The sequence below is a fragment of the Amphibalanus amphitrite genome, unplaced genomic scaffold (genome assembly GCF_019059575.1).
Source record: "Amphibalanus amphitrite isolate SeventyFive unplaced genomic scaffold, NRLGWU_Aamphi_draft 000938F_arrow, whole genome shotgun sequence".
Taxonomy (NCBI): domain Eukaryota; kingdom Metazoa; phylum Arthropoda; class Thecostraca; order Balanomorpha; family Balanidae; genus Amphibalanus; species Amphibalanus amphitrite.
The window spans coordinates 80,972-95,263 of NW_024882432.1; the positions used below are offsets into that span (position 1 = coordinate 80,972).

At 49.5% G+C, this 14,292-nt stretch overlaps 1 protein-coding gene across 1 annotated transcript in view; it reads left to right on the plus strand.

Moving 5' to 3' along the window:
- LOC122368307 (unconventional myosin-XV-like) overlaps positions 1–14,292 on the plus strand; it is a 101,851-nt gene that overhangs the window by 75,208 nt on the left and 12,351 nt on the right. The window contains exons 51-54 of the mRNA XM_043342115.1: positions 10,622–10,878; positions 11,444–11,546; positions 11,970–12,179; positions 13,052–13,265. Coding sequence (XP_043198050.1) covers positions 10,622–10,878; positions 11,444–11,546; positions 11,970–12,179; positions 13,052–13,265 — 784 coding nt within the window. The remainder of the gene's footprint in view (positions 1–10,621; positions 10,879–11,443; positions 11,547–11,969; positions 12,180–13,051; positions 13,266–14,292) is intronic.

Genomic DNA, 14,292 nt, shown 5'->3' on the forward strand with positions numbered 1-14,292 from the left:
TGGACCGTTACTCACCATATAAGCATATTATTGAGTTACAGCAGTTTCTATGCACGACTGACGATCACATAGACTTTTAGATTGGCACCGAAAGATGAACATTTATTTATTCATTCATTCATTTATTCATTCACCGTTCTGCATATTTCGATTATTGCGGTCTATCTTTTGCCTGAACTATTTGCCCCCATCACGTCTTCCTGCTAACCTCGTGTCGTATTTCTTCCTACCTCTTTCTTTATTCATATAGACCCTCTCGATATTTGCATCTTTGCGCTTACCTTGTTACCTCTTGTTTTATTTTTCCTGCCTATTCTTATTCTTCGCCGTATATCTCCCACCTCCCACCATCTTTCTCCTTAAATCTCGCCGTATCTCTTCCTTTCTCTTCCCGTTTGCCTCCCCACCTCTCGCTAATATCTCCCCACCTTCCACCGTCTCCCTTTCTGCACCTCTCGCCGCATCTTCTCACATCTCACTGCCTTCCTCTCCCTGCTTTCCTCCCCACCTGCTGTCATTTTTCTCTCTAACTTTCCTCGCCTCCTTCTCCGTCGTCTTTCTCCCCACCTCTCTCGCCGTATTTCTCCCTGTCTCTCATCATCTTTCTCCCTACCTCTCTCCCTCACTCTCTCTCCCCCCCCTCTCTCTCTCTCTCTCTCTCTCGCCGTATTTCTCCCCACCTCTTGGCCATATTTCCTCCTACCTCTCTCTGTATCCCTCCTCAGCCTCTCCTTGTCTTTCTCCCCACCTCTCGCCGTATTTCTCCCTGTCTACTCCGTCCGGCGTCCGGTCAACCCACACCATATGGTGTCTGTCCGCTCCCCGGTACAGTTAGGTAGCCAGCACGTCCGCTCAGCTGTGCCCCTGCCGCCGCCAGACGAGCTAAATCCGGCGCTGGCTCTTCCGACTGCGGATGACCGCTATCGATAGGGCTCGTTTTGGGCCTGACTCATCTTGATGCTATCTGTCTACCCATCCCATCTAAAAGTCTATTTACATGGATGATACTCATGGCGGTATTTTATGGCTGACTAGTGATATCTTTATTTTTTCTATCTCTCCGCTTTATCTTTTCCAGTGTTTTCTTCCTTCCTCTGATTTATTCGACGCTGATGGTCGCGTTATCCAATATCTTGCATAGCAAGCTTTTTGCTATCTTGTACAAATCAATCACACAAAACATCTCATGAATTTAAATGAACCGAACCGTTAGTGCGACGGTTCACTACAAATTGTAGGTTTTGTGTCTTCTGTCTATCTTGATGCATACCAATTTTTTTCAGAAGACACTGACATTGAGAGGACCATTAGTCTGACATCTTTATCCCATTTTCCTCATCCATTTTGCACATAGTTGTGCATTTTTTTAGGCTATCTTGATGCACGTTTATCACACCCCACACGTTGACTGGACAATAAGTGCGACACCTTTAAACCATTTGCACTCTACCTGTCGTGCATTTTGTGTCACACCTTCACCTATCAGTCACCCACCGTGCCCGTCGCGCTGGACACGTCTCGGTCCCGTTTTGCGGGTCTCTGTTCCGCTTCAGCGGGTTTCACTGGCGTCGACACACATGTTGCCGACTGGTGCATGTCGAACAAGCGCAACGGCCGGACCAACAGCTGACGCTGTGAGTCGGCGGCGAATTGTGGCGCTTTTGCGGCGAGATGCGGCGCGGAAGGGAAGAGCTATGGCGCAGTAGCCGCGCGGCGTGCGACGCGCAGATCACTGACAGAAGTGGGAGAGTGGTGAAAAGTGGCTACTCATCTCCGAGAAATTTTCATTGGGGTTTGCCATGTAGCTCAGCTTGCTCTGGGGCCTGTTAGGCTATTATTTTAGTTGAAATACATAGTACTCATTAGCAGATGCGCCAATTTGTGAAAATGGTTAGCCTTTAAGCAGCTGTGCCGATTTATGAAAATGGTTAGCCATTAGGCAGGTATGTCGAGTTATGAAAATGGTTACCGATTCAGCAGCTGTGTTGATTTATTGAAACGGTTTAAACGACGGCACTCACACCTGGAATCGGTTCGAGGACTTCAACCACGCACGGTTAATTTGATGTCTTCGGGTGCTAACTGCTAACAGAACAATAAGTACGATCTCAGAACATAAAACAAAACAGAACAATCAGTACGATCACAATCAGTACAGAGCAATCGACACGAGACTTGCGACATTTTGTACAGTGGGTGTTCGCATGCTCCATCATGGAAAGTCCACTGCAGTAAACACCGAGTACCCACAGCCTATTTGCGACGACCCCGTTCCATGCCGTTTTCGACCCGTTCCGTGTTGGTGGTCGATGGCAGTGTTTATGATTTTCTCACGTAAACTGCACGCTCACGAAAAGACCGGGTCAGTCAGGCCCAGCCGAGTGTGGCAGACGCCATGTTCCGTGACACGATTGTGCAGTGGTTGGCTGAATAGCCGTCCGCGCCGTCTGGAATCTATTGAAAGATGAGATCATCTGTCATCTGATGGCTGTTTTGTTGGATTTCAATAGGTGCCAATAGCCATAGGTCGTGTAGCGCACTATTATCAATAGCTGTTCGATTGGTTTCGCACGATATATTTCAAGAGGTACCGTTTTGGGAAGGTATTAATGACCGATTAGCTTCGTATCTAATAAATTCAAAGAGGTGGAGATAATTCTGAACTAAGGAGAATGATGCACAGTTTTGATGCACCAAGTTATAGTGCATGACCTTTCTTACGGGGCAGGCGAAGTCCAGTCGTAAATTAGTTGGCTAGTAAATGACTGTCGCTGCTGCTTCGGGCGTCTCCCTCCCTCTCTCTCTCTCTCTCTCTCTCTCTCTCTCTCTCTCTCTCTCTCTCTCTCTCTCTCTCTCTTTCTCTCTCTCTCTCTTTCTTTCTCTTCTTTTTTTCCCTTTTCTTCTCTCTTCTCTCCTATCCTTTCCTCTCACTCACCTTCCTACCTCTCTTTTCCTTCCTTTCTCCCTCTCTCATTTTTTTCTCTCTCTCCTATTCTTTTCCCTTCCTCTCTTCCTGTCCTCCCTTCCTCCCTCCCTTCCTCCTTCCCTCCCCTCCTCTCTCCCCAAGCAGAGTGTGGGAGGGCGCCCACCACCTGTCGGACGGCGGCAGATAACGGACGGGGCCGGCCGGCCGTCTGGGCGCGACTGTTACGGCTGGCTGGCTGGAACCGAGACCACTGCTCACCGCGGTATAGCGCTTCTCTTAGCGGGCCGGACACCCATAACATTGGAACGCTTTTCTCAGCGGTGCAAGAGCACCCATAACATTTGAACGCTTCTCCCAGTGATGTGAAAATACCCTAGTGTTCGCTTCTCCGAGCGGTTCAAGCACCCATAACATTGGAACGCTTCACTCCCAGCGTTAGAACACTCAAAACAGTGGGAGTCTTTTCTCGGTACTTGATAGGATAACCGTTCTGAAATGACGTTATTGTATTATAGTCGTTCATAATTAAAGTCATCCACTTTTGTCATTGTCCAGTGTCTTCATTACAGGTACGAGCGTTCGCCAGGGAACGATGCTAGTTTCGTGCCATTTGCATGCATCGCACGCACCATGGCTAATTTACGGAAAGTTCACATGGTTATTTTAGCCTGTGAATGGTTACACCATGAATAAATGACCTTGTATTCATCGCGCCCGGAAACCTAATATAAATGGTTACACGATCGTCATGCTGCTTACTAGTATCCAAGACCAGATTTGCCGCTAGCCAAGCAGCACAATTGTATTTTATCGTCCAGATCAAATAAGCTGTTACAGAGATCAGCGTATTTGGTCAATCAGCCTTGAAGTGGCTGAACAGCTCTGAAGGTTCTGAATCACTGGTAAATGCCTTTCAGGTTCTGGCAAGCTATCCCACCTTGTTCTACCTTGCTGTACTGAATTATTATAATGTTTAGTACTGCGCTGTGACCTTCGATCGAAAAGGCGGCGAGCACATGAGCGCAGACGATTAAATCCGAACTGATCCGAACTGATGTGCCGCTGCTCCGTTCTTCGCTCTTATGATAATAAATAACTGAATTATTTTACAGCCTTGCGGCTGGTGCTTTACCTCTCTCCCAAGTGGCAATTTATCTGGCCGAGACCGTATTTCGTCGTCTCGGTCACCGCTCGGCTCGTCCGAAGCGGTTCCTAGTGGAGCCAGGTGGTCGCCGGCTGAGCGCGGGCCCGGGCCCGGTCAGGTTCCGCTGGAACGTGTAGCGCGGTCAGTCGACGGTCGGTGTGGAGCGGGAACGGAGCGGGCGCTCCACTAGCGCACGAGCGAGGACTTCGGTGTGACGGAGTGGTGTACAGACTACAGTGGTGGTACAGAGGAATAGTGCGCATGGACTAGTGTGGAAACTGACTGAGCGGGACACGGACTTAGTGATGATTTAGTGATTTTTCATCGGCGAACTTAGTAGCTGAGGTGTCTTGCGTGCGACTGTAGTGTTTTAGTGAGGGCTTTAGTGGGCCTTTCGGCGGGCGATAGAAGGCGAATCAGCATAGCAATCAACATCAACACTACAAATCGGCGTATCGAGAAACGAAATCTGCCGGCTCGGCATGAATGAAGATCACCGTTATTGGTGTTTCTCTGGATCTAGTACTGCGTAGCAGCAATGCCTGACATCGTAGCTTTACATGCCGAAGATCCTGCTGCGGCTGCTGCCGGAGGAGGTAAAGGTGGCCTCTACCAGTCCAAACGCTACATTAGTTTCAAGGTGCACGGCGCAAGTAATGGGGAATCATCCAAACCTCAGCTTCAGCCGGTCCGGACTGGACGCACCCATCAGTTCTCCTACACGAAGAACTGGGGTGAAGTCAGCAACACGCTACGGAAGAAGCTCAGTGAACGCCTCTCTGCGTTGAATGAGAGCAATGACAGCAATGGAGAAGCTGATCGTCATGGTCAGCCTGGTTCTGAGGTGGCGTCGAAAGCCAATTCCAGTCAGGCCAGGAATGGCAGTTCCTCAGAATCAGTTGTCTTGCGAAAAATGTCTACACAAAGTGCAAAACATAATGCAAGCGAAATTCCGCCTGATGAGACTCGTCCGACGAACGGGGCCAACAGAGGCAATGTTGCTTCCAAATACCTCTTCGGGGTGAATGGAAACGGCGCATCGCCCGCAGTTCCTACATCAGGCTCGACGTTGGCAGCGGTGACAGCATCCGTTTCGGCGGCAGCCAGGCTGAACCGAACAGGAACAGCTTTCCAGGGTATGACGGTAAGCCTGTCGCCTCGTTCCAGCAGGTCTGGATCCCCGAAGAAGACGATTGCGAAACCAGGAGACAGCCAGGAGGTGGCGCGCTCGGCTACTCCTGAACGTGAGCCGGTGCCCCGAGTGGTTAGTTCTCTAGCAGGACCACGCGTTGCCACTCCTGAAAGAGGCGAATATCGGACGCTGATGTCGTTGCTGGTGCGTTCCGCAACACCTGAGAGGGGATCACTACGAAGCAGGACACATAAGTCAGGGGAACAGAGGTCAGGGAGTCGCTCATCCACTCCTGGAGCTCCTGAAAGGAAGTCCGTTTCTCCAGAAAAGGTTCTGACAGGACAACGAGAAGCTGATGGAAAGAATGATACAGAGCTTACAAAGAAAGTCAATGGTGATGCCAGGAGAAGCCCTCCTCTTGAAGAAAAGTCAAATGGAAGACAGGCTGTGAAAGAGCGAGAGAAATCAAACCGCCATGATGAAACGACTCGAGCGAAGCAGAGTAGAGACACGCGGCATAGCACCGTTACAGAAACACCCCCTGATTCTGGTTCAATGACGAGAGGTGGGAAGCTTGTCGGTAGCGCGAGGATGCGAAGCTATCAATATTCGATCTCTCCAAAGTCGAGCAAAAGCAGCGAATCCGAAATCATAAAGACTCCTGACGAACATTTGACGGAATCGATGCAAGCCTTACCGACTCGCTCCCATTCAAGGAGCTCGTCTAGAAGAGGTTCAACCCCAAATGGGAATAATACACATGCTTCAAATGACTGTGATAGTTCGGTTAGTGATCAGGGTTTGACGGTCCAAAGCGGGATGATGCCCAGTCTTGGAACTTCCTATGCCGTGAATAGTACAGCTGATGCCGCACAAAGTGAGCTTTCCTTCGGCGAGCATGCAAGCGAAACGCACGATGCTTCTATGAGTGACTCTGTTCAGAGTTCTGATGGATTTGGAAGAAATGATGCTAACTCTGTCGCAGAAGAGCATGCGAACACCATCTCTCGAAATGAAATTATTTCTCGTCACATGGAATCAACGAAAAAGCCAAGAGCAAAGACGCCCCCAGGCGAAATCGATGAGACGCAGGTTGGCCATCCGAAAAAGACAAGGGCGAAAATGCTTCCCAGTGAATACGGACCCACAGGGACAGTGCCAAGGCCTCGAGCCAAGACGCCTCCTGTGGACTATGATGAGCAAGAAACGTCAACAATCATCTCCGAGGGCAGTGAAGAGGTGGTGCATGGAAGGTTCACGCCTTCTAGTGAGAACAGACACTCAGAAACAGTAACAAAACCCAGGGCTGAGACACCCCCAGTCGACTATGATGAAGATAAAGCAAGAACTTCTGATAACGGCGAAGAGCCAGTTGAACATGAACATCTCTCAGCGAACAGATGTGATTCACCAGCAACTGATGCATGGACAAATGGCAGTGCAAACGGGCACGAATTCGACGAAAACTATGGCAGCGTGAAAGACGACGAAAGTGAGGCCTCGTCTCACTGGGTGAACCACGTATCGAAACGAGCTGGGATACACACTGTGTCAGAACAGCCGGATTCATGGAGCGACAACGTTAGCGATGAAGAAATGACGCTGAACGACAGCCTCGAAGATGGAAATCCTCCTCATCAGCGAAATGCTTTCAATAGTAGCTCACACGACGTTGCTCGTCAACAAAAAGGGGAGTCTAAACGTGTTCATTCGAATGGTTTCGATCACTCAGATGATGAAAATGGCGAGGATATTTATGGCGCGATAGCTTCTCCTTCACCGGCTGTGCTACCACTTATTCCGCGTGCCTCTAGTTTGCGAAGAGACCCCCGAGCTGATGGGACTGACACTTCGCATCAAGCACATCCGATTACCCAACCCGTCACGCACTTCGTCGAAGTCACAAGCATCGAAGACGGCCAACGGCGCATCACTTACGTCGAAAACGGTGTCACTGTGGAACCTGTGATACCGTCACGTAAAAATAGAGGCACGTTCACCAAAAACTCTCGTCGCGTTCGGCAACCAGAGGTGATTCAAGAAGCGGATGAAGAGTCTGAAGACGCAACATGCAGCGAGAAGACCCGTGGTGATGGAAGCAACGGAGAGAATCGGACACTCCCTTCAAAGTCACGGGCTGTAAAACATTCACCGGTGAGTTCGCCAAAGCCACGTGCGCCCTCTCCGGATGTCGAAGTAACAGACGTGGACAAACCTAGTGACAATAGAAAGTGTGAAGAAGATCCAACACTCCCTCCAAAGTCTTCGGCTGCAAGACAGTCACCAGTGAGCTCGGGCAAACCACGTGCATCCTCGCCGGCTACAGAAGAAGTGGTTACGGATGAAGCCTGTGACAGTGAAAAGAGTGGAAAAGAGCCGACTCTCCCTCCAAAGTCATCAGCTAGAAGACAGTCACCAGTGTATTCGGGAAAGCCACGTGCACCCTCTCCCTCTGAAGAAGAATTGGATACCGAAAAAATCCAGGACAATGTAGAGCTAGAAGATCTTACCTTGTATTCCCAGTCACCGGTTAGAAGGCAGTCGCCAGTAGGGTCGGCAAAGCCACGTGCTCCCTCCCCTGCACCTTCGGACCCTCGAACAGAGAATGAATACACAACTGAGGAGGAAAATGACACAAAATCCACTGACGAGGCAGCGAACGAGCCGGACCCCAAAGATGTATCAGAGCACAGGTCATACTCGTCGTCCTTGCACCGCCTGGGTTCCGGTGAAGCCAAGGTTGCTGATGAAAAAGGACCAGAGATTGAGGTGGGCTTGGACCAGGAAGAACCACAAGAAACAAACTCGAACCAGTCCTTTGTACGGAAGTCACCATCACCCTCTACGTTGTCCGCAGAAGATTCACATCCTGATACTACGAGCCTAAAACGTCTAAAAGAAGACACAATGACATCTGCTTTTGACGAGGGCATCTCTTCTACTTCTTCTCCACAGCAAAGTCGTGCTTCTTCTCCCCAGAAAAGTGGTGCTCGAAGTCCAAATGCCGAACGGACTGACTCCTCTGGCTCTGCTGTTGTGGAAGAAAATACATCGCCAGCTTCCGCTTCCCCCTCTCCTCGTCTCTCCTCCCCTCCCATGCCTTCTCCTCCTCGCTCTTCTCTTTCTCCAATGGATAATATTTCTGCCGACAGTCTCACCCTCAAGAAGAGCCCTGCATCTGGACGGTCATCTTCGCTGTCTGGTTTGCATGTCGAACAGCACGATTCTGTTGTCGAACCAACCTCAAAGCATGCCAGAGAAGAACCAAATGTTGTGCCGTATAGCCCTCTGCCCGGCCCAAGCACCGGTGCAGTGCCAAAGCAGCGACAGTGGAGAGGATCCCAGGTTGTGAAGTTCCCGAAGGATCGCAGCCGAGGACGTGCGACAGGTAGGGCTTACTCTGAGCAGCTGAGGTTCTTCGGAGATAGCTCGGATTACGAACCCGTCGTCATGCGTTCGAGCTCCGGAACACTTGTTTCGTCATCTTCACAGACGGCGAATAATGTTGCTGGTGGTGAAGTAACATCTTCTGTGGTGTCTTCCCGGCTTCTTGCCCCGGCTTCGGATGCTCCGTCGAAGGACCGAAGGAGATCGGATGGTTCGCTCCCTCCGCCAAGTCCTGCGATGCCTGCTGTTGGTGAAGTAGAGACGGGAACCCACAACAGTCGTCCCGTTTCCTCCCCACCTATTGTACACGGGACCGTCCCTGCCGATAGCCCTTCCATGTCCACCCCTCCCCCTGCTCCAAGTCTTGTTCCTACGGCATCACCATCAGAGCGACAAGAACAAGGTCCTCAAAATCGGCTTCTTCCACCATCGGAGTCTCCCCAGCCACTGAAAGCGAAGGCCGTGGACAGGGGCACTAATACGCCGACCGAGATGTCGCCTCAAAGGATGCACCAGATGCAGCAAACACCTCCGCCTGAGGACGATATGGATGCAACGACTCCGGGAGAACATCATGAACCCATTTACGGGGTGTTGCCAATGTCTGCTGCTCACTCAGCAGCTACTGCTACCGCTACCATCGCTGCTGCGGCTGCTGCGGCAGCCACTGCTGTTGGTGCTACCCCTGTCATAGCCGCCGCTGCTGCCACAGCTGCTGCCGTCGCCGCCACGGCCACATCTCCTACCCCAGCGTCAGCTCAAAAGACGCCAAGTCCTTCTCTGGCAGCAGAAGTACAAGAAGCAACCAGGCCTAGGATAGATGCGGAAATTCCACTGGGTAGCGTAGCACTCAAGCAGGCGCTCTACGAATCAATCAGTGAGGAGCGAGCATCCCGACGAACCTCAGAGCTTCCCGCTCCTCTACCTGGCATGGTGCCTGCTAAATGGGCCCGTCTACCCGCTACCGAAAACGGTACTACGAACACAGCGACAGTTGACACTCCAAGTCAAGCAAATGGCGAGGATGAGACGGTGAAGACACAGGACACTGAAGCACAGGAGGCTGCAGAAGAGGAACAGAACGTTGAAGAACGGCCGCGTCGGGAGAGGGTGTTCCGGATCAGACGCTCGGCTTTGGAGGCGCTGAGATATCGGATTCCTCAGCTGAGAGATATCGTGAGGACGCGGTTCAGGAGCAATGAGGTGAGATGGGGCAAATGGAAGGAAGTGGATGACAAAAAGTTAGCATTCCATTTGCGGTTATGACAATGTGTGATTTTTGGCGCACCGGCAATCGCATTATTGCACTTAAGAGCCAATAACGACAGAAGAAAATTGTCCTCTGAACCTAACCTGAAGCGTTATTGAATGTCTTACTTAATTAAAAAAAAAACATTTAGGTAATACGGCTTTCGAGTGAACCCTTCCTCGCGGGAAACTCCCGCAAAACGAAATCAAGTCAGGTCTTAAAACATAAAAATTGCCATAGTGGGTATATGTTTACATATTGTTCCTCCTCGCCAGTCTGACCGTTTCAGTTACCTATACCGAGCTGTATTAACTTCTCCATTTCAGCGCTTGTGGCGAACCCTGTGCCATGTGTTTTACGCTTATTATCATTTTTTTTACTGACCGTCTTTGCGCGAATTTTACACGATGTTGATTACGTTATGATTCTACTCTTCCATCCCACCAGTCGGTGCAGCCACCGGTGGTCTGCTCGCGACCCCCTGCCTCCAACCGGAGAGTTCCGTTCCGTAGAAGGTCACGGGTTAGCCAGTGACCCGTATCTGACCTCGTGAGCAATAGAAAAAGACTTGTCACGAGTCAACCGGCTCACACCATTGCGCTAACGGTACGAGCAGTTTGTCAATACCCCTGCAAAAGTGCATGGTAGTGTGCAAGGCCTTTCAGTGCACCGTATCATCGAGTCGATGTGTTTTATGGAATCTATACTATCCCAGTGTTGTTTTCTTCCAGTCCAAGTGATTCTATGAGACAGTGAGCTAATTTGATACTATTTCATTTCCAGATTTCCATCACCAACGGCAGCAACCCGGTGCTGGCGGCGGCGGCGGGGTCTCCAGTACCGACTGACGCCTGGTCCACCCGACCCCCGGACGACCCGCGTTTGGAGGTCGAATCGGACAGTGATCTTTCCACACACAGCCCCGCCGGCGGTGACGCGTCCAATGAGGGGCTGGCCGCGGGGCATAAACCGACACAGGATGATGGGAAGCATTCGCTGCTGCAGTACGCCATGCTGCACTTCCGGGATGCCGAGGAAAAGTGAGTTTTATTTTTACTTTTATTCAGATCGGTGCAGAGTGACCGCTTTTAGCGACATATAAAAATCAGTGGTGAACATGAAACAAATACATATAAAAATCAGTGCAGAATAATGAAATAAATGCATAGGAAATAGCGCTCGCTCATAGTATTTGTATTAAGCGCCCGTAGTAAGCGGTATTTGTCCCAAATGCTGCTTGTTTCGTTACATATTATTAGCCAGAATGCCCCAGCATCGGTGGATGCCCCTTGAATATGCGGCTGAAGCAATAATGGTCAGTAAATAATGCAGCTACGGGTAATAACCACTCACTTATGTGATGTCTAATTGGGATGTAAAACACGGTAAATGGCCTTAATTAAAGTGAACGGTCATAATTTGACCGTATGGATGAATAAGGACTACTTATGACCGCATTATTGTTATAATTTCCTAGTTGTCATACCTTTTTTTGTCGGAAATTATCGCAGAGATGATCGCAAGAATGAAATATCTGCGAGAAGACTATTCCTACCGGTCAAAACTAGCTTTACTGAACACTTTTAAACACCTGCGTCTTCTCAGATATAACATGCTACGTGAAGAGGGCGGTGCCACCGGCTCCATCAAATTCGAGAAGAAAAAGGGCAAGAAAAAGGGCAAAGAAGACTGGACGTGGCGGGAACAGGTCAGTGACCTTCTGAGTCGTGAAAATGATAATTGAAGTACTTTAGCAGCTCACTACGGGTGCAATGTAAACGGCACTGTACTAAGTTGATATTTTATCATTGGCAGCATTGAATGCAAACAACAGAGCTCTTGTTTCGGCCAATTTACATTGAATTCACAGATGTTGACCACCATGGCACGAATTTTACCTAATCAACATAACGTATCACATATGGGGAGCTCGTTCGGCCTATGTACTATTTGCATTCAACCATCCTTTAGTTTAGCTGTTGAAATTATGAAAGACCGATAGCACAATGCACATTGCGCATATACCTAGGTATGCGCAACTCTCAACATCACGAGGCATTTGGGCGTTTTTTAATGTTTCTTTTATCTGTGTCGATATTAATTGTTATCATCTGTGATGTTTCCCCAACAGGTGGAGATGGTCAAGTGGTCCGACCAGCCACTCCAGGCCTCTCTGCTGAAACTGGAGTCGGCAGAGAGAGCGGGATCGCACGGGAAGGCAGAGTCAGGGGAGCTGAACCGACAGGCCCTCGACTGTTTCCTGTCGATACAGCGGTACATGGGAGACCAGCCCATGGCCAAGGATATGGCAGAGGTGGACTGCGTCTACACGATTTTGATGGTGAGTGTGGGCTCTTCCCGATTCTAGTTGGGGAAGGAAGCCAATTGCTCAGGTTGGGGGATTCACATTATTCAGAGAAAGACTGGTGTTACTTTACGTTTCTAATTGTCATCTTCTGTATACCTACACCATGTTATTAAAAAGTAGACGCTTAATACGGTCCATATTACTTAGCGCCCCTGGCTAATGTCCGCAAGCTTTATATCACGGTGCTTTGAAAACGAGCGCTGAAGAAGTTGTTAAGAGGAAATTGGTCCGCTTATCCAAGCATTTGTTTTGATTTCACATCTTGCCATACTGACTCAATACGCACACCCTGATATCTTATCAGAGCTACGACGAACCCGTACCATACCTGTCTCGGTGCCAGTCAAACCATATCCTAACTATTCGTATTTCCCAGCTCTCTCCCAAGCAAACACTAGAAGCCCTGTCTGGCTGCCTTTAAACCTGTCGTGCCGGGGTTTTTACAAACAAAAACGTGACAACGACAACCGGTTCGGTGGGGAAAGCTTATGATAATGCGATCCATTGGAGTTGTATAAAAAGGTGATCAGGGCTCGGTGCAAGTGGGTTAGTAGCGTTAATGGAATCCGTGGTCATTGACCAGCGACCACTTTATCTAACGTTCACAGAGCTGGCAGTGAAGTGAGCTGAAGAAGTGAAGAAATGAAAATATCAGCTGATAGCCATTCCAACCGGATTATATCTTCAGGCCTGCCCATGCCCTGATATGTCATTGTTTGACCAGCTGTACTTTCAAAAAGTGACCCGTTCTACCCCCGCAATCCTGTGCCCTGTCCTCTACACAATAATGTTGTGTCTTTACGCTTTACACCAATAACCGTTTCCCCCCCGCGTTACACCCTCAGGCCTGCCACCGCGCCGTACCACTACGAGATGAAGTGTACTGCCAACTAATGCGACAGACTACCAGCAACAAATCCACCCATCCCGACTCATGTCAGCGAGGCTGGAGGCTGTTCAGTATCGTGGCGGCGTACTTCTCGTGTTCGGATGGACTGAGGCCGTACCTGTTCAAGTATCTGGAGACGGCTGCGTATGACAAGCGACGCGCCTATCATGGTAAGAGGGAGATCGTGCGGGGCTGCTCAGTAGCCAATGAACCATAATAGTCACAATTAGCAGCGTTGCTAAGATCTCAACATTATTTTCTGTCATGTTGTTGACGTGGTTACTGGTTAACCCGGCAGTTGCTGGGGTATTTCGTCACCCACCGTTTGCTGGGGGGGGGGGGGGGCGTTAAACGCCCCCAGCCGATAACTCGAGAACCAATAGGCGCAGCGAAACGCACGAGGCGGCAAACGAAAGAACGCGACGAGACGCTTCAGATGAGTACTTTAAAGTTGAATTTTGAGGTCACAGGTCGGGTCAAGGTCAGGTCAAACACCTGAAATCGGGCTTTCAGTAGCATGGACTTCAGGACTTCGCAATGGGCGCCTCTCGTCACAAACTCTGTCAAAATGGTGCACAATCCATCATATAAGGTCTACAAGAGTGTCAGCTCCATGTAGGGGTCAGTCAAGCATAGGTCAGGGTCAAGGTCAGGTCAACCGGGTAGGCATATATCCCCGAAAATCAAAGCTGATATTCGCAGCCTGTGACACATGTTGTATGGGCAATTTGGGGCGTAGAACACGATGGTGACATTCATTTTGTCATATGTGTACGTGTTTGGCTAAAAAAGTTCAATTTAAGAAATGCATGTATCATGGTCGTGAAGTAGTCACGAGAAATTGCCAAGGTTCAGTTTAAGATTTTGGAAAATGCGGAATGATAATCAATAATCGAAGATAGCCAATTGATTGTTCAAGGTATTGGCAGTCTAATGGCGTTTACGGCATGTCTGTATGTCTATTTTGTGATTTTATATGATTTTTTGAACATATGCCGTTTTTGGTCGAAAATTCAGAAATCATGACGTCACTAAAATCTCGATATCTCAAAAAATTTCCGACCGATTTTTTTTTGAAACTTTGTCACAATAAACTTCAATCAATTCCCTACAGGTACCCAAAATTTGGCGCGCCTGCGGCGCGCCGTTTTTATGCTATGGCCCGGCGAAAAAAGTGGGGGCGTTTAACGCCCCCCC